The sequence below is a fragment of the Stegodyphus dumicola genome, chromosome 3 (genome assembly GCF_044657685.1).
Source record: "Stegodyphus dumicola isolate Sdum_Otavi_A_Nest chromosome 3, ASM4465768v1".
Classification (NCBI taxonomy): Eukaryota; Metazoa; Arthropoda; class Arachnida; order Araneae; family Eresidae; genus Stegodyphus; species Stegodyphus dumicola.
The window spans coordinates 43,466,187-43,485,898 of NC_140770.1; the positions used below are offsets into that span (position 1 = coordinate 43,466,187).

The 19,712-nt window shown below is 31.4% G+C and overlaps 1 protein-coding gene across 2 annotated transcripts in view; it reads left to right on the forward strand.

Annotated features, from left to right (window-relative positions):
* The window catches only part of LOC118189393 (uncharacterized), a 333,651-nt gene that overhangs the window by 254,571 nt on the left and 59,368 nt on the right, over positions 1-19,712 (forward strand). The window contains exon 4 of one of the 2 annotated variants that reach the window (XM_085812820.1): positions 1,124-1,171. The exons of the other annotated variant lie outside the window; for it this stretch is intronic. Coding sequence (XP_085668946.1) covers positions 1,124-1,171 — 48 coding nt within the window. The remainder of the gene's footprint in view (positions 1-1,123; positions 1,172-19,712) is intronic. 2 annotated transcript variants of the gene reach the window in all.

The following is a 19,712-nucleotide window of genomic DNA, read 5'->3' on the forward strand; positions in this document are numbered from 1 at the left end:
TTTAATTACTTACTTTTTTAAAAATACGTTTTCATGCTTTCACTCAAGACCATCTTTATTTAAATACATCTTCAAGATCTCCCAAGCTCAATCAAGAATTTAAGAATATTTTCTAACTCCATCTCCTTAATATATTAATTAAGTCTCAACTCAAAATTATTAGTCAAGACTTTTATTCAAGAATTACTTTCTATCAAACATTTCATAGAACTTTTCATTTAAAGTCATCCCAATTCATTCAAAAACTATTTCTCATCAACTTTTATTCAATTACTACTCTTCACTCTCCGTTCAAGAACTCCATAATCAAATACTACGCTCTTATTCTAAACTCTTTACAAAACTTACATTTTCAGCCTCTACTATTCTCATACATTATGTTGTTCATTTTCAAAATTTGTAATGATATACTTAAGTATTTACTTACGTATTTATGTTTCATTTATTTACATATTTATTTAGGTATTATGTATTTATATATTTAATTTTTTTTTAAATTTTATTATATAATTCTCAAAATTCTAATATTATATTGACTTCATATATAACCACATTGTATTTATCTAATTCTAAATTTTTTTTATTGTATCTATTTTTGTATTTATATAATTATTTTTGTTATTTAGTTTTTATTATGTAATTATCAAAATTCTAAAACTTTATTGAATTTTATGTATAACAACACAGTTGGTAGATGATTCCATCAGTTGAGCATAACAGCTAAATGTCTTAGACGGTGCAACTGCTCATATGATGGTAAATAAATAAATATATGATAAAACAACGATCGAGGAATTTGCGTAAAAATATTATTAACATGTTATTGTTTATGTTTAGAAATACGAATAAGACAAAACATAATACCTTCGTGACCTGTAAGAACTTAATGAGAAAATATCTTTTAAAATTAAATTTTCTTTCTAAATAATCTTTAATTCACTGAAGTACAAAAATTCATAAAGATTTTACCTTCTCTTTAAATGTGACAGATTACAAAATTTAGTGAGCGTTTTTATTACTCATTGAAATGTTTGAAATTTATACAAAACATTTGAATATTTTACAAATCGTTTTCATCTGTTGTTTCGGCATTTGAATGACTCGAGCATTTATTCTCTTTCAGGGATTTGTCGTGAGGCCAGTAGAATACACGTTCTTCTACCCTCTAGAGGTGAGTCTGTCTGTAGCTGTAGTCCAAAACAAAATATCAGAACCAGAAAATACACACTAGCTTAGGAATTGATAAGTTAATTATATATAAGAAAGATCGTGCAATTAGGTAAACTTTAATAAATTTGAATTGATTAAGAAGTGAAAAATTAATCTCGAAGAACAAAAGAAGATGCTCCTCTTTATATTACTCCCAATGCAGGATTTGAAAGCTGTTAACAATAGATTTTTAGCGAAATTCAAAATTATGCTGGAAATGAATTCATATTATTCAGTTCGATTCATTCTTATTATTAAGTTAGAGTAATAATAGAATAATATTTCATATTATTACATGTATGTTGCATTTTAAATTTGAGCAAATAATATTTAATATTATTGCACGTATAACACATAAATAAAAAATTATGCATAAATGAATATTTACAATACGTATTTTTGAATGGTACTTAATTGATGAATATTTTGAGAATTACAAATTCCAAAGTAAATGCGACAGATTATTTTGAAAAATTGTAATGAATAGTTTAATAAACTGTTCTAATGTCATCAATGCTAGAAATTTTAATTACAAATTCTTTAACGATTTAAAACTATTGCAACAGGTAGTTGTACTTGATAGCGCCTTGCGTTAGATTTGTTGTCCTTTACAAAAGGTGCAGCTTATTTACGCGTATTAAATAAACTTCAAATAAATTAATACAAAAGCAGCTAAATTTCCTTAAATGTCATTTAAACCCTGGTACCCATGAAACTGATTATGTAAATTTCAAATATATTTTTTAACATTGATTGGAAAGTAATTTATATTGTGAAAGGTATTCCATTCATTTAATTTTATTCCAGAATTTAATTTCCTAAGTATGGCTTCGCTAACATTTGAAATTTGTTTCTACGTTTAGAGATTCATCTAAGCTTTTAATTTAGGTGCTTTGAAGGCTTTTTTGTGTGTAGAATAGGATAATAAAATACGTATTTCATCAGACACTATAATTATTTGTGACGCTATTATTAACCGAATTGGTAGATGGTATGTTCTGAGATTAGTATTTCATGCAAGAACATATAAAGACTACATTTAGAGCTAGTATATTCCTTTCACTGCAAATTTGTTAAACTAATATTTAAGGAAACTTTAAATGGGAAGTTCAGAATAAAACTAATTCTGTACCTTAATTCTGATATTATTAAAAACAAAGGAAATATTTTTTTCTATTGATCACTAATTTATGATTTTTGCACGTAGTATTTTTCTCGCTTATCCAGGTGCCGAAATATTTGTGCAATTCTGTTCGAATGTTATCCGAATATCGCTATTTATCTCAGCTAAAAAATAAACTGAAAGTACATTTTTAATTTTAAGCTTAAAAGAATTTTTTGTAAATTAAAAAAAGTGTTTTTTTTTAAGTTTATGCAAAAAAAGGTTTTATTTAAAACTTATAAAGTAATAAATATTGTAAAAGGAGAAAAATGATTTATCATACAGTTTATTGGCAACAAAAGTTAAAATAGTTCATTTTACAAAATTCCTCAGCGATTTTATATCACGAATAATAAAATCTCGAGGCGTCCTTGATAACTTAATATAGTTTATTGCTTATATTATTGACATTACAATTCGATTATTATATTTTGTTATTTAGGTGCCCATGCTTTTAGTATTCGTGATATAAAATTGAAGATAAATTTTGTTCAGAGAATTGCTTAATCACTTGTTCCATTAAATTCTATGATAAATTATTTTTTTGCTCTTAGTTCATTAATTATTTTATGAATTGTCCATAAATCTCCTTTTATAAAAAGTTCTTTTATTATTTTTATTTTCATTTTTAGCCGCAATGACACATTATAAATGAAATTATGCAATTGAAAATTAATTTTGAAGCCATGAATAACAGGAACAACAGCAACACTTCCAAAAATTCTTCTACATCAAATGGCAAAAGAAATCAAATGATTTTCCCTAAACAATCAGAAAATACTTTAAAATCTGAAATAAACTTAATTTAAAAGCCATTTATTTTCTGCCTTATCCGATAGTGCAAGTAGTAAAATTCTGAGATTTTTATGCTATTCGTTAACGATTCGTTCGTTCATTAATGAGATTTATATGCTGTTCGTTAAACGAAGATATATGCGAAAAATAGTTTCGACATTAAATCGCTCTAATTCGAATTAAAAAATCGCTTCACCACGTTATATTAACAACATTAAAAATCTAGAAAGTTCCCTAACTAATATTTTTTATAGCTGTAGCTAACAGAAAGCTGAATTTCTTTGCAATTATTTCTTTCCTGCAAGGAGGAATCTTTTCGAAAGCGAAAAACGTGAAAACCACAGCAGAACATTGCTATCATATTGTCAAAAATAAAGCGAATCACGTAACGCTTCGGGATGTTAACAGCATATTTCAAAGAAATGTAGAAAATCGCCCAATTAATATATGTTATTCTTGTTTTAAAAGAGAGCGAAGTGCTTATTGTATAATTTATGAAAAACTCAAATATTGTAACAGATATATTTTGAAATGTTAAAATTTTAAAATCATGAAAAGTCCAATAGTAAAAAAAATCGAGTGACTTCATCAAAACAAATCAGACATTTTGTTGAATGTTTCATACAAACTTCATCAGCAAAATATTTTCCTACTTAATCCGATGGTTCAAATAATAAAATTATGAAATTTTTAGTTTATTCGTTAAACATATGTACAAAAATCATTTCAACATTAAATATAAAAACATTTTAACCGAATTTTGAAAAACATCACTTCACAACATTGTATTGGAATTCATACACAGTCTGTGTATAAAAGTTGAACTCGGAAGTTTATCAGAAAATAGTTTTAAAATCGACAACAGACTTTCGATCATAGCAACAAACATCATGAGTAAATTAAATAAAGGTTTATAAATAAAAATTTTAAAGCACAAAATATTTTTCAAAGTAGAATTTTTCAGGAAAATTGCTTGATCAACTAATGTCGTTCCTAGTTCCCATCACAAGGTTTTTTATTTTGAAACAATACGTGACTGTTATTTTAACAGAAGAGAACTTCTTTTACAATAAAGTTTACATGCAAGCCACTTATTGCGGTTTGGTTTGCTTTATTTGATTACAGCAAAACACGCTAAGATTGTCTGCCTAAGGAGGCCTTCGTAGAAGATTTTTCTAAAGAAAACAAACTAGCTCGTATCCACATTAGGAAAAACACGAAAACGAGTATTCAACCAACCCGCTCACCTGGAATCGAACTTAGGTGGAACTACCAGTGTTCAGCCACTTTATCACTTCACCATTGCTGAACCCCGCTATTTTGGACTCGCATGCATAATTATGGACGAAACTCTCAGTAGGGGGTAGAGAGTCAAACCGAGTAAATCAGCATTTAATCTTTGACTTAATTTTTGTAATAAGTTCTAGACATTTCGACAACATTTGACACTGGTTATTTTCTTTCACAGGACGAAACAATTCTGCACTATAATCATATCCATGTTCATTATAGCTTCCGTTGAATATTTTATTTCCTGAAGAAGAAATAGATCAGTCAGAATTTCCGTAAATATATAGAGAATTTGTATAAAATTGATGCCAATATAAGACTAAAATTTCGGTAATCTAAACGCATTATCAAAATTTAACTACTGTCCGGCTTTTACCAGCTCAACATTATCCATAAATATATTCTCAGTAACTGAAAAATAAATTTAATGCGCATATAACTTCTATAAAGAGGTTATGATAACATGTTTTTGTAGTAACAAAACACATCTCAATGTGTCACTGCTCGGCTACCCATTGTATAAAAAATGGAGTCTACCTTAGAGAAGAATTTTGGTTGAATTCATTATGCAAGGAAAATGTCGATGACTGCAGTTCAATGTACATTTAGAAAATAGTTTTGTGCAGAAAGTGAATGCATACTGCAGATATAATTTCACACCTTCAAAATGCAAGAATTTTTTAATAAGAGAAAAACATCGGTTATCCACTTATGAGTAAGAGTGATGCATCAGAAATGAAGACTCTCTTCGACCGAATTCTACAGAATTATACGGAAATCGAGAATTAAGAAAGCCAAGTGAACTTCAGAATGATAAAAAAAGATTTTTTGGACGGTCAACTTAAATTTTTAAGACAGATAACTCATAAAGTAATTGCTTAGCCTGACTTCCCGAGACTTACTTCTAAGAGACTATTTTCTTCTCTCTGCACTAGATATTGACAACAGATATTTTAAAACACATCAGCCATGACGTAAAATTTTTTTCAAAATCTTTGCGTTGAATGATGACGAAATTATGTCCATGTTCTTAAGAGCTATTTAGAAGATTGACGAAAACACGTTCAAAAATGTTTTTGATGAGCTGCATACAGAGTGAATGTATATCGCATGTCTATCATTATATGCATTTCTTTTAAAAAGAATACAATTTAAAATTTTTCAATGCAGTTTTCACTGTGAAACAGTAGTATGCAACTATGCTTAAAAATCCAAAAGTTTATCAATCATTTTGTAACTGTGTAAACTGAAGTTGCTCTGTTTTGGTAATGAGGGAGAGTTGACGCTCATTCATGAAGTAATTGGAAGCTCATCCGGCTACAGTTGGAAGATCTGGAGTTCGAATACTGTGAGAACATTGAAGACTTTCCATGGTTACTGAACACACACACATACACCATACACATTTATGTGACTAAGAAATAAAAAACTACTGTGTTCTAAATTATTTCGTAATTTAATTCATTTTCTTTAAGGTATTGTATTTAATTAATGTATTGCTGTTTCTTTCAAAGACGAGTTTAATTCCGTACTTAAGATAAAATATGCATTTAATTACGGAAAGGAGGATGAGTTTTGCTAAAAGATTTACAAATGGCAATTAATTTACAAATGTTTCCGATAAATTCATTAGCAACATCTCAAACAAAAAAGATCTTTATGAGTTAAAATGGAAAGAAAATCGATATTTTGTTTAACATACAGAATGTATTCAAAGCGTAGCTTTTACAAAAACACTTAAAAAGCTTTGTGTTCTTTCATTTAAGATTAAAATGCAGCTGGTAAACACATTTTTTGCATTCTGCACGGAAATATTTTCTCAGAAAACGATTAATATTCAGTGGTCAGATGCTCATTATCAGGTGCAGCAAAGTAGTTTGCCTTTACGTGCGACTAGATGATGCAGTTTAGATATGCCACAAAAAGGACACAGACGAATAGACGCACATAACATCAAGTCGGATGCGAAAAACAAGAAACCATAATGCCTTCTGTTTTATTCATTGCATGCAATAGGCAAGTGATAATAGGCTGCAGCTGTAACGTGTTTCTTCTCCGGTAGCCCTTCCCAGATGCCTGGCGTGCATCCAAAAGACGCTTTTCATGATTTGTAATTTTTGTTATACCACAAATAACACTACACACCTAATCGTGAATGCTATTTCGAACTAATACTCTTGGGAGGACCGTCCATTAAACTCTAAATAATTCTTGGAAACGTGTAACGAATGTACAATCATGCAAAACAATAGAAAGATTTTTGCATTTGTAGATCCTACAGTTTATGAGACAGCTATTTAATGCTCATTACCGGGCTATCACGTTTTGAAAGCATAAATAGTCTTCATCTGTAAAGGTCACACTAAATATAGCTACGAAAAGAGTCAGACCATCATTGATTGCTACATATTATAGTATTACTTGAAACATGTGTAATTGTTTTACATTCTGATCTTAGTGTTTAATTTATGAAAAGAATAGTAAAATATAACATCAACAATGTATCTGTAATGATCAAGAATTGGAAATCAATTCATTTCATTCGAAAATTAGAATAGCCATATAATTCCAAATCAATTGTTAGACACGGATTGTATTTTTATGTTACATCTGACTATTTTAAGATTGTATAATTGAAATTGTCTTTCTGTTCGTATCATATTTCTATTTATACATAGCTGTTTTAATTTTTTGAAGAAGATATTAACCGAGTTCCTGTATCTTGGCTCCAGTTTTTAAAAATATCATGGACATTGAAATGTTTTAAATAATTAAACTTCTAAGCATCCCATTGTGACAAAGTCGATAAAATCTCTGGTATTTCGATCAGAGTTTGAATTCAGGCGAATATATTGGCTGTATGAGTACTTTTGCAGTTTTCGCCGCTTTTGATTGTAAATACAAACGAGTTTTCTTTAAAAGATAGTCTCCTTAAGCAAATAGTCCTCATGCGCTTTGTCTTATTCGACTGAGAAAGCAATAAGTTTTCAAGGAAAAAAAATTTTTTGAATTATTATTTGCTATGCCAGATGGCAGAATGTAAATATATTTACGGAAATCACTGTTATAAATCACGATAACTGATTGCTTTGCTGGACTAAACGATCAAAGTCAAACATTAACGGATTGTGTCAACAATATGAAAATAATAATACACTGATGGACAATTGCTACGGACGGATCGCCAAAGGCTATACAGCGCTTACAAAAGTAAGTGTGGTTGGATGCCAAGTGAAATATAACAATGCCAGAATACTAGGACGTAAAATAAGAGTACTTTAATGCGCTCTGAAATCTAGAAGGCTTTAAAAGTGTTCAAGGGCCAAAATAGCCATTTTGTTCTGAATACGTGAAACTGAAAAAAACATACTCTTACCATCCGAAGAAATTTTAGCGTACATGTCATTACGGGATATGGCCACCATGGAGGCAATACAATTTTGCACGCATCTTGTATTGCTTTGAACAACATTATCCGGCAGCTGTTGGGGGAATTTATCTCATTCCTCTGTCATTGCACATCTGAATGTTTCCTTGTTTATAGGAAGGCATTGTCGACCAGCAAGACTCCCCCCAAAAACATCCCAAGCATTTTCAATGGAATTCACAATCTGGATAACGTGCTGGCCATACGAGGCGTTGAATATCCTCGCTTTTTAGACACTTTTGAACAGCAAATGTTCTATAGCACGTTGCGTTGTGGTCCATGAAAACAAATTTATCACTCACAGCACCACGGAACATACGAACATCAGGCAGCAGAACATCATTAATGTATAGCTGGCCAGTCATAGTTCCTACTGGAAGCATATAGAGCGACGTATAGCCTTTGGTCATGATCCCAGCCCATACGATGACACTGCATGCAGAATATCGGTCTCTTTTCTGTATGTCTGCCGGGCTATATGCAGTACTTCTCACGCCACAGCAGTTGTCGTCCACAGTCAGACGAGAGACTGAACCTACCTTCATCTGAAAACAGTACACAAGCCCATTGGTCTTCCCTCCAGTTGCGGTGCTGATGACACTATTGTAGAAGGGCGGAACGTTGACGTATAGACAATGAAATGCACACAACAGGACAACCGGCGTATAGTCCTCCTTGATACAAATGTCTGCCTACAGTATTTTGGGGGGATTCGCTTGCCAGTAGAAGCAAGTAATTGATTTGCTACCTGAGTAGTTGTGCTGGGTCGATTCGTTTTTGTTGATTGTACTATGTATCTATCTTCTGTAGGTATCATACTATAAACACAATTTCCCCCATGTAGTTTGCTGCACATTCTACTTGTTTGAAATGATTTTCGAAGCCTTGAAACAACATTGTGGCATATGTATAACCCCCTAGCAATATTTGTTATTTTTAATCCTTCTTCAAGCTTGCCAAAAATCTTGCCACGCTTAAACTCATCTAAGTCATGTCGGGACATACCAAAAATTTCAGGTTCGTCAATTGATTCATTCCCGTTTAATTTTGCTTTTGGATAACAACGGTGTATACGCATCAAACCTTTATATCTCTTATCAGCGCTATCACGTGACGAACAACTTCGGCAATCCAAAATTTGCATATGTACAACACTTCTTACTGTATCCCCCACTCATGCTAATTTGCACACTTTCTTGCCTTCCATTTTGTGGTGACTATCGTTGCTACTGTCATCCATCCTTAGCAGTTGTCCGCAATACGTAACAAATAACAATATAAAATATTTTGTTGTTACATTATATTAATAAACCAATTTATATGAATGTACACAACATGTTCATTGGCTTACAATAGTGGGAAAATAAGTGGCCGTAATTATTAATCTGCAACCAGTTACGTCCTATATATTACTTTAATTAGAAAAATACTTAACTTCGGGTATTGTGCTGTTCATTTACCGCGTGAATCATTGCTTTGTGCCATGACTACTTCTTTTAATAAAATACGTTAAACAAAAAATGCAAAGACATTATGACACATAACTCACCATGCATGAAAGTTCCGACTTAATAAATGCTAGTAAACTTATAAGGTATATCTTTCGCCTTTTAGCATGCCTTCATGGTATAGAGGTCAGCATGCTCGACGTGTATTCGAGAGGTCCGTGGTTCGAGTCCCGGTGAGGGCATTGCTCATTTTTCATCTCTCCTGCTTCGAAATAATGTAATGACTCTACAGTGGCGTCCGAACTAGAAAAGGTGGTGGATGATGATTCCCACCACCGGGATTTGGCGATTGGATCCCTTAATCTCCAGTCAGCCTTTAAAAGGGGAAGCATATAGCGTATTTCTCCCGCCTTCTTAGCATGTCTTCTTGGTGTAGTGGTCCGCACGCTCGACTCGTATTCAAAAGGTCCGTGGTTCGAGTCCCGGCGGGGGCATTGCTCATTGCTCGGTTTTCTGCTTCCAAAATGCCTAATGTCTCTACAAACTATTTTCAGTGACTTTAGTCAATTTTAACAACTTTTATTTCAAATACAAGTAAAAGTTAAAATAATATATAATGTTCGCTTTGTTATTTTACATCAATAATAAACACCATTTTATTTAATTTGAATTGAATACGCAGGTAACAGTAATTTTCTGATTTTATTGTGTTTTAATGCTTACAACTAGAGAACTTATTTTAGTATTTTACTTTAGTGAAAATAGAAGCCTACTTTAGTGTTTTGCAAATGAATAAATTTATTGTTTAAAAAGTGTATTAAAAGTGTATTATTTAAAAAGTTATTTTAAAGAAAATAAACATTTTCTGTTTGTACAACTTTTTCTGGATTAAAATACGATAATACTCTCCCTTAAACTGCAATACATTTGCAATTTTTCGATGAAAAAAGCCCGAATTTTTTTGTTACGAATATACCTTTTGGAGGTCTAACGTGTTTAAATTTTTACTGAAATACTACATACTGCTAAATAACGGATGCTGGAATTTATGCAAAGTTATACCATACGTAAGGGGAAATTTTTAAGTGCATTGTACAACGGATAATGCTTTTAATACTTTAAATATATTTTAAATATTAAAAAGATGATATTGACAAATGAAATCATTTCAAATTTAATCGTGAGAGAAAGGACGATTCTGCAAACCAGAAACCATGGCAACCGAAAGTCTAGCTAAGCAGTGCACCTGCTTTCCGGACATGAACACGCAAAGGCTCTTACTCGACATTGATTGCTGTAGTATGACAGCATGAATAAACCTACATCTGGTTTAGGTCAAGGTAGATCCTACTATTTAGGATGACGGTGTTATAAATGATAGGTATCTTGATATGTTTTAAGATATTTATGTCTTTGATAAAAGGGCATAAAAGCTCAGCTGTGTCAGCGTCGGAAACTGAAACGAGAACTTAAAAATAACAGTGGGAGGCTTGGGGTAGGTCATTTATTATAACCTCAAACACGCCATTTTGCTTGGAATTTCCTACGATTTTGGAATATATTGTATACGAATATATTACTTTTTTGGTGGGAGATATTAAAGCGCATTTGAAAACGATAGCTGCAGGCATTAATTTTTTGCGTATTTATCCTAGACTTATGCGACCAATTATAGAGTTTGTTTATCAAGATATTCTAGAGCATTTTATGGAAACGGTTTTAATATTATAGACGGGAAAAATCAAAATCTAATTTAATATGGTCTTTGTAGAGTAAAAATCCCGCTTAGTGAACTACTTATTTATTTTGATAAATGTTGAAAATAATACGAAACGTTCCATGCGCTTACACGCAAAACTCCTGGAAATATGATAAAACAAATTTGCTTATTTAAACCGCATTTTAGTGTTCAGAATTGACATAAATTCAAGTTTTTTTTTTCCTTTCTATGGGGAGAGAGGGAAGAATCAATTTAAGGAACAAGTCCTATGAAACGAAAGTTTGTTGTTCTGGCATTTAATATTCCTGTATTCGCCAAAATGAGAGTCTTTATTAAATTTATAGATGGCTAATAAAAGTATCCATTGCACATATGTCTGAAAGTTAAAAGATTTAACCATTTGTTCTTAAATTACCAAAAGATGCCGATTCTAGATCTGCGTTGTTTTGAGGCGGTTAGTCCAAATTCTGAAAAGGGTCTTAGATATATTATTTCATCGCGGCGAAAGCACGGTATTTAAAAGTGTGTCAATTCGAAATTTTTTCGATAGACTAATGATAGATAAAAAAATTAAACTTTTGGATTTCATTTCCTGAGCTTAATTCGCCTAAATTAAATAATTTAGTCCAGTGCATATCCTTAAATACTGGTTGTACGTTAAAAACGTGTATCGCTCCATTTTGTTTTTCCATCATAAAGCGCATTGTGGTACTATTCACTATCTTCTTCACCGCATTAATCATCCACTTGCTTTGTAAAATTGCCATATCACACAGATAAATTAGTTGTCTTCCAGTGCAGCAAAGCTTGCCGAAAAAATCAATGTATATTCCTAGGTAATATTTTATGATTTTATATAAAATCAAGTTTTGTGAACATTATAACAATAGCTATATATAATTAATGAAAGCCACATCTAAAACCGTATAAAATGTATCTCAGCTACCAAACTCAAATTTTTTATTTCGATATATTATGGTAAATTCAAGTAGATCAACCACATTAAGCATAAAAGCAGTTTTCATATGAAAACTGGAATTTTTCCTACAACCTGCGTAAATAAGGCGAATTGTGTTCTAAATTTATTTACTTAGAATTTTCATAGCTTAAACTAATTATTCAGAAAGAAATTTTTATACAGAAAGAAAAATTTAAGAATAAGAGAAAGAACTACGTAAGTTAAAAATAAAATGGTCATGTTATCAGACGGCATGAAAAACGATCGTCTGAATTCTTTCCCGTCAGGCCTTTGCAGTAAATGTTTATGTAAACAAATCTTTAGAATCTATGTAACGTATTTTTCTTGTCTTACTAGGCTACTTTTTATTACCTGTTCTATTACGCTTGGAGTTTTCAGTCTAATATGGTTTTGTGTGTGATGTGAATAAAAATAAGAAAAACTGGACAACATATGTTCTTCATTCAAGAATCTCGTTTAAGTGTTTATAATGATGATATTATATTATGTTTTTCAACGTATATATCCGAGTAGCATAATTTATATTATTAAATAAAAATTTAACAAATGACATCATTCACCTGGAATTACTTTGCAATTTAAACCTTTTTTCTAGTAATTATGAGCATTTTTATAGCTTACATGTTTTTAAAAACAAAAATGCTATTTATTTTTCGTTGTCATCTCCAATTTTAAGAAATCCGAGGACCTAAACTCATTTGAGAGAAAACATTTCTCTGCAAATCCACACTCTTTTCATTTATAGCATTAAAAGGCATTTTAATGGGACCCAGTTTCGTATGAAGGGTTGGAAGGAATTATCACATTCTCTCTCTTGCTTACTTTCGGGATATAAGCGGCTAGTACGTTCACCTAGCAAGTGGAAAGTCGTTTTTTTTAATACTACTCGCATCATCTTTACGTTGAAGCCATATTTATGATTCATTAGTTGTCTCTTTTCCAATTATTCCATTCACATAAACTGACATCAATGTTTATTGCGTGTATTGCAATAAACTTGATCAGTCATCATAGTAATGTTCCTACGCAAATTTACGGAAACCATAATGATGTGGGTACTATATTTTAAGGGGTAGCTATAACAACTAATTAGAACAACAGATATGTAATTGACTGACGATAAAATATTTTAGCAGGTTTTGAATACTTAAGTATTTTGAAGTATAACAGAAGTGTTTAAACTACATCTTCCATTAATGCTTTTTTTTTTTTTTGCTTGAACTGTTTTGAAGCGTTGTACAAGGAAACAATTCTATTCTCAGCAACAGTTCTTTATGTTCCAGTATTATTAAGGTGTTCTTAAAACTTAATCTAATCTCAAGCAAAATCCACAAATTAAACACAATGTCGAATAATCCTTATTAATAAAAGGAATCGCATTGTTTTTAAATTAGTCACGATTTACTATTTCGCATTCTTTTTTCTACCTTTGAGTTAAATATATTTAATATTAGATTATATTTTTAAATAAATATTCCAATGTAGCAAACTCTTTAAGTGAAGCTGATCTGAACTTGAACTTAAGTGAAATGGTTCAAATCACCTATAACAAGTATATTGTTGCTCTAAACGTTTCCGAGAATAAATTTAATTGTTTAGCAGTTTTGCGAAATATACATCTTGAACTAAGATATTCTTTGAAAATCCATTATTTATGAGAATGTTTTTTAATTCAACGATATTCCTTTACTTAATATCCCTTTAATTTTGTAGACATATGATAAAAAGACTTTAATATGGAAACATTTCTGAAATTCAAATTCGAAATGAGTTCCTGAATTAATTACGATATTAATTTGTAGAAAATAAATCATTTAATATTTGTTATCTATGCCATAATAAAAGCTTGCCTTCGATTTATGTAAGAAAGGTCCTTACTATGCATTCAAACTTTGCAAATGGTACCATGAAAGCTCATGCCTGTCGTTTATCAAAATGTTCGTCAATCCCTTCTGCGACGTTACCAAGCATGGATACTGGTGGTCGCAATTTTCAACATTTATTGTGAATAATGTATTGCTACAAAGAAGCACTTTGCGCTGATTTTGTACATAAACACATTTTCCTCTCGTGTCGTTTTTTTGCTTTCCTGGCTTAACCCGTCACTTAATCCTATAAATATATGCATGTTTTAGTATGCTACACCACCCCTCGAAGTTTGTCCCATGATCTATGAAACACCCTGTATATATTTACCATAGCGATAAACTGGCGCTAGGTTCACTTACAAGTTCATTCATTTTATAAATCAGAATGCAAAAAATATTATGTCATCTGAAGAATTATCTAATCGTTGCCACTAGAAACTTTGCATTTTCCCCTCAGTCACGTAAATTCATCATATTTTTGTCCAAAATGGCGATATTTATGAATGGAAACTTTCATGGATTTTTTTTTTACATTTTCACCTAATAATTCTTTAACATTGTATAAATACTCTAATCAAACTGTACTCATACTTAAGCACGTAAGCCTAAGCATAGTGAATATCTCTCATCCGTATTATGCAGTGTTCATTCGTGAAAGCAAAGCTTTTTTTTTTTTTCAAATAACAGCATTTGTAAAAATATTTTTACGTTTCAGTTTCCAGTTAGTTAGCACTAACTCCTTAAATTCAAGTACTATATATAAATAAAGATTTATTTCCCACCAAGGCAGAAGGAAAAGAAAAGAGAGAGGAAAAAAGTAAACGGCCTGTTTTTCTTGATGTTTCCTTTACCACCTACATTCGCTTTGATCTTGGTTTCTCTGAAACTTTACTTACTTGAACTTTTTCCTTGAGCAACAGATCTACGAGTTCATGTTTCATGGACATTGTTTCTAAGAAACCTTTTTAGATCAGCTGCTAATGAAATACAGTTTCCTTAACTGCAACTGTTTCGTATTCATTCAGTATTAATGATTGATTAATTGGGGTTACTATTATAATAGTAATAGATTCCTTTGATAAACATGGTATGATAACAGAAAATATAGCTTTTATAAGGTGGTGTGGTGTATTTAACTATGGCAAAGCACACTAGGGCTATCTGCCTAAGAGGAGGGATGCCTTTCGTGGAGGACTTTCTAAGGGAAACTGGCTCGTATACACGTTGCACATGGGAAAAACCACGAAAACACCCATGCAGCCAGCCCGTTCGCGGGATTCGAACCTCGGACCGAACTACCAGTGTTCAGCGACTTTACCGCTCGGCCGCTGGTGGGCCTCTTTTATAAGGAATATGACTACAAGAATTACTTTTGGAACTACAATTAGCAGTATTAAATGCGATATATGCAATTTAAATCAGGAATTCGAAGACGTGTCCAGGCAACCTTTAAATCTGTTACTTCGGAGAAGCCTTAAGATTTTTTTATCGAGGTTATCCTTAAACCATTAAAATATTCAAATTACACGATAATCTCTAACGGTATGTTGATAACTGCAAACGGTTGTATGTCTCTGACGGTATGTGATAATGATATGCTGGACTGATCAACAGATTTACAAACGAGCAACTAATAATGAAATTTACAAATTTACGTAAAATAATTCAGAAATTGATAAATCTTTTAGATCTTTCTTCTTCAGCCTATAACTCCCATTTTTTTAAAGTATTTTCTTCTTTTTACAAAATATTTTTTGTTGAACAACAAACCTTTAGTATATGGCGTGTAAAATTATACAACGGAGAAGAAAAAACGTAAATATTTATTAAAACGTAATACTAAACGTATTTCACGGAACCCCGTTTGAATATGCTAATATAGATCGTAAAGAATATATCTTTACTTTTCGCACCATGTTTTATAAAGTATGTTCAGATTTGTTCCAAATATTACAATTATTATATTCTCTGTCTTAATTCCTTTTTAAATACGTAAGCTCTGATAGAGAAAACTGACTTTGTTTTAATTAGAGTCGGAGTAATATCAAAATCATCACATACTCCGTAAAATTCGATACCTTATAAGATGTTACTTCAGTAGTTATGAAGCAGTGGAATGCGCAATATCTCTGGTGATTTTGCAACGCAAATGCAGCATGAGTTTCCCTCACATTTTTATCTTAGTTCCGTGACGAAGTACTTAGTCGGAAGGAATAATAATCGTGGGGTGAAACCTTATCGACAGGTTAGAACAAAACAAAAGGCTGCTAGAAGGTGTGAAAACTGTCCCAACTCAGTAGAAAGTCAATAAACCCCTCACCTCATAAGTAAACATACGCCGCTCAAAACCTCCATCAAAAGCCTCAACACTACAACAATACTTAAGGACATAATACAAGGCGAAGTGCAGGACGTCAGTTTAAGCTAAAAGACACACGCGAAATATGGAAGAATCTGGATTAGTTTACTTCCAAGATTTAATAAATTACTTAAGTATACATCAATTTGTAGATTTATCAAATAAATTCTCTTAACGGGAAACAGCCGCGTCTCTATAATATTTTCGCGAAAACGGTCAGAATTCCATGTCATATATTATAGTTATTTGAACAGAAAGCTGCATATGCTTTTTTTACTCGTGTAATGAAACTATGAGACAGTTATATTAAGAACATACATTCTGTTTTATAGAGACAGAAAATCAGTACTTTATTATAATTCATTTGCTAAAAATCTCTAAAACAACAACTGAAAATGCTTAGAATTTAAAAAAAGATGGTGTTTAAATGTACAAAAACCTTAAACAGCATTTCAGAACATTTTAGCTGCAATTAAACATTCAAGAAAGCATCATAAATATTTTACTTGCGGAAAGACAGATTTCTTTAGAAAGAACATGGCTTTTCAAATTGTTTTAATGTTGAAAGAGAAAGCTAAAAAGGCAGTTTTTTCAAAAAAAAATCTGATGTGTACACCACATGACTTCCTTGTATTGGAATATTAAATTATAGGAATTTTTTCTTGCATTTCATTTAAACTTATTGGATTGAATTAAATCTACTTCGCCGACAGCGCATAAACCACAATAGAATAAATGCATTCTTTAAAATTCACTCTAGTATTTGTATACCATAGCGACACTCTGGCGCTAGATTCACTTAACAGTATTTATAATTATATAACAGTTAACTTATATAATAATTTTATAACGGAAACTAAGTTAACTGTTATATAATCCAATAATTATATAAGTTAACTTATATATTTCGTTCATATTATAACTTATAATGCACAAAATTTACATCATTTAAAGAATAGAATTATCTAATCGTTGCCACATGTTCTATTCAAATACTATAATAAAGCGATAATGATGTATAAAAGAAATTAAGCAAACAAAACAAAAAAAGAAACAGTTTTTCACAGACGATTGAGTATTTCTCGTTAAATTAATTCAGTTCTCACTTCGCGAGAAGGCAAAAATACATAAAAACTCAAAATATCTGTATCAAAAATTACGAAGTAAATCTTAAACGCTTATTTCCTCGAAAAAATTCCAGAAACAATTAAGCATGATTTAAGTAATAAATGAAGGCGTTATCTTTGTTGCTGCGAAGCTAAGTTTCTCTAAATTGGCAACAAATCCACTAGTCTCCTGTTTCAAATGTAAACATGAATGGCCGCAATTAAAAAAGGTTTAGTGGCAATTAAACAACTTTAAAATTGCTGATAATTCTAAATATATTGCACACAGATTTACTAAAGGCATAAAATCCTTAACCGGAAGATAAAATCATCATAATTCAATCATTTTTAAAGCAAAAAATGTACAATTTACCAACATATAAGAGTAAAGAAACTGAGATCACTGAGCCGGGTAGCAGAGTGGATATATATATAAATATATTTATATACGTTTGGTGCGGCCAATTGCAACCAAAATACGAGGTGCACATCTACATGTTATAGCAGTCGTATATACAAAATTTCAACGTTCTGAGGCTACTCGTCTTTGAGTTATGCGAGATACATACGTACGTACATACGTTCGTACAGACGCCACGAAAAATTCTCTTCAGAATTAATTTTAAAGCAATTTTATAATTTTTTTGAAGGAAAAGAGTATTTTATTCTGTCCTTACGTACAGATATCACGCAAAAACATCGTTAAATTGCATTCGATAGCGGTCAAAATGGATATTTTCGTTGAAATATGCTGCCTGAAACTTTTCGCGATTACAATACTTCCTTTTTACTTCGTACAAGGAAGTAAAAACAACACATTTTAGACTTTTTTAACTCTTTCTTAGCCAGATATGTTTACCATATGCCTCTTTTTAAATCTCTGTGTTCCTAACAGAATCCCTAAAAGAAATAAGCAAGTGTGTAGCAAAAGGAGAGAAACGCCGGAAGAATATTCTATTCCACATCAGATATTTATGATGCATTTCTTTAGAAAGTTATTCATTTCAAAAATTCCTTAAACTTCCATATCTAAAATAATACAGCCTTTGCACTTAAAGCTGTATCTTAGAAGCAGCAGGTATACAAAACGTCTTCTTCAAAATAATGTTTGTATGTGCATTTTGCAGATAAACTCTGATAAGACCTTTACAATTTCACATTTTAGGTTGTTATGAGTAAAAACGTATTTAGTTATAAAATTCTATACATGCATCATGTTTTGAAACTTTGCGCTCAGATATTTCCCATAAATATTCGACGAATAATGTGAACCTGTGTTTTGTTTTCTATCTCGTTAATTTTTCTTTCTTAAAATTGTTTTAAATTTTTGGCAGCTATGAACGACTGAAGACTTCTTGAATGACCTGTAGGTGTTTATGTTTATTTGTTTAGACATTATGTTTGTCTTAAGCATGAAACTTGTACTCTTTGTCTACTCATTAGGATTCGAACATCGAACATTGCACTGCTACTCTTGTAGGATTTTATATTAATTAACCAATTATTTTGATTTTAAATTTGATTTAACTTCTTTTTTCCGTAGTCCTCGCCAGAATTCATATTAGTTCCTTGAGTGCTGAAGTCGAGAGTTTTACAATTAATACTTCTGGCAGCCTTGCTTGCAGTTACGTACTTATCGCTTGCTCTGCCAAAGTTTATTCCGGCTTCAGCCATTTTGCTAGCTGCATTAAAAGCTTGCAGTTAAATATTTTAGCTAGCTTAAATAGATTGTTTTCTGTATATACACAGACTAAATTACTTAAATTGGTACTTAAATGTATGTTACCTTAAATACTTGAAACGATAAGTTCGTTCTGTAACACAATGAGTGCCTTCAGTAAATTTAAAGAGTTAAATGAAAAGATTATTTTGAGCTTTTTGAAAATTTGTCATATGCTTCACATTAGAAAGATATCTAACTCACTTGCCAGGCTAGTAGGGTTTGAAAGACATTAATTTGAGTTTCTATGCAAAGAGGACCCTACATACTATAAAGTCATTCGGTTTGTCGAGGCGGCAAACATGAAAACTTTGGTATTTGCTCGCCGGGACTTAGGCCTTCCGGGCCTTCCAGTTTCCAGCTGGATGTGCTTCCAATTACACAATGTTAGCACGTGATAAAGGAAAAATAATCGTATCATGTTAGCCAGTTACCTCCTTTTTTTGGCCTTTTATTTTCGTTGGTTCCCATCAGGATGCAAATTAATTAATTCATATAAATGCAGAGTTCTTGAGTTTAGGAGAAAGCCTTTGGCAGCACGAATTTTCCTTTAGATTTGCTAGCCTTGCATGCTTGCATGAGTTGAAGGTTTAACCTTCATATTTTAAATACTTAAATTTTATTTAACT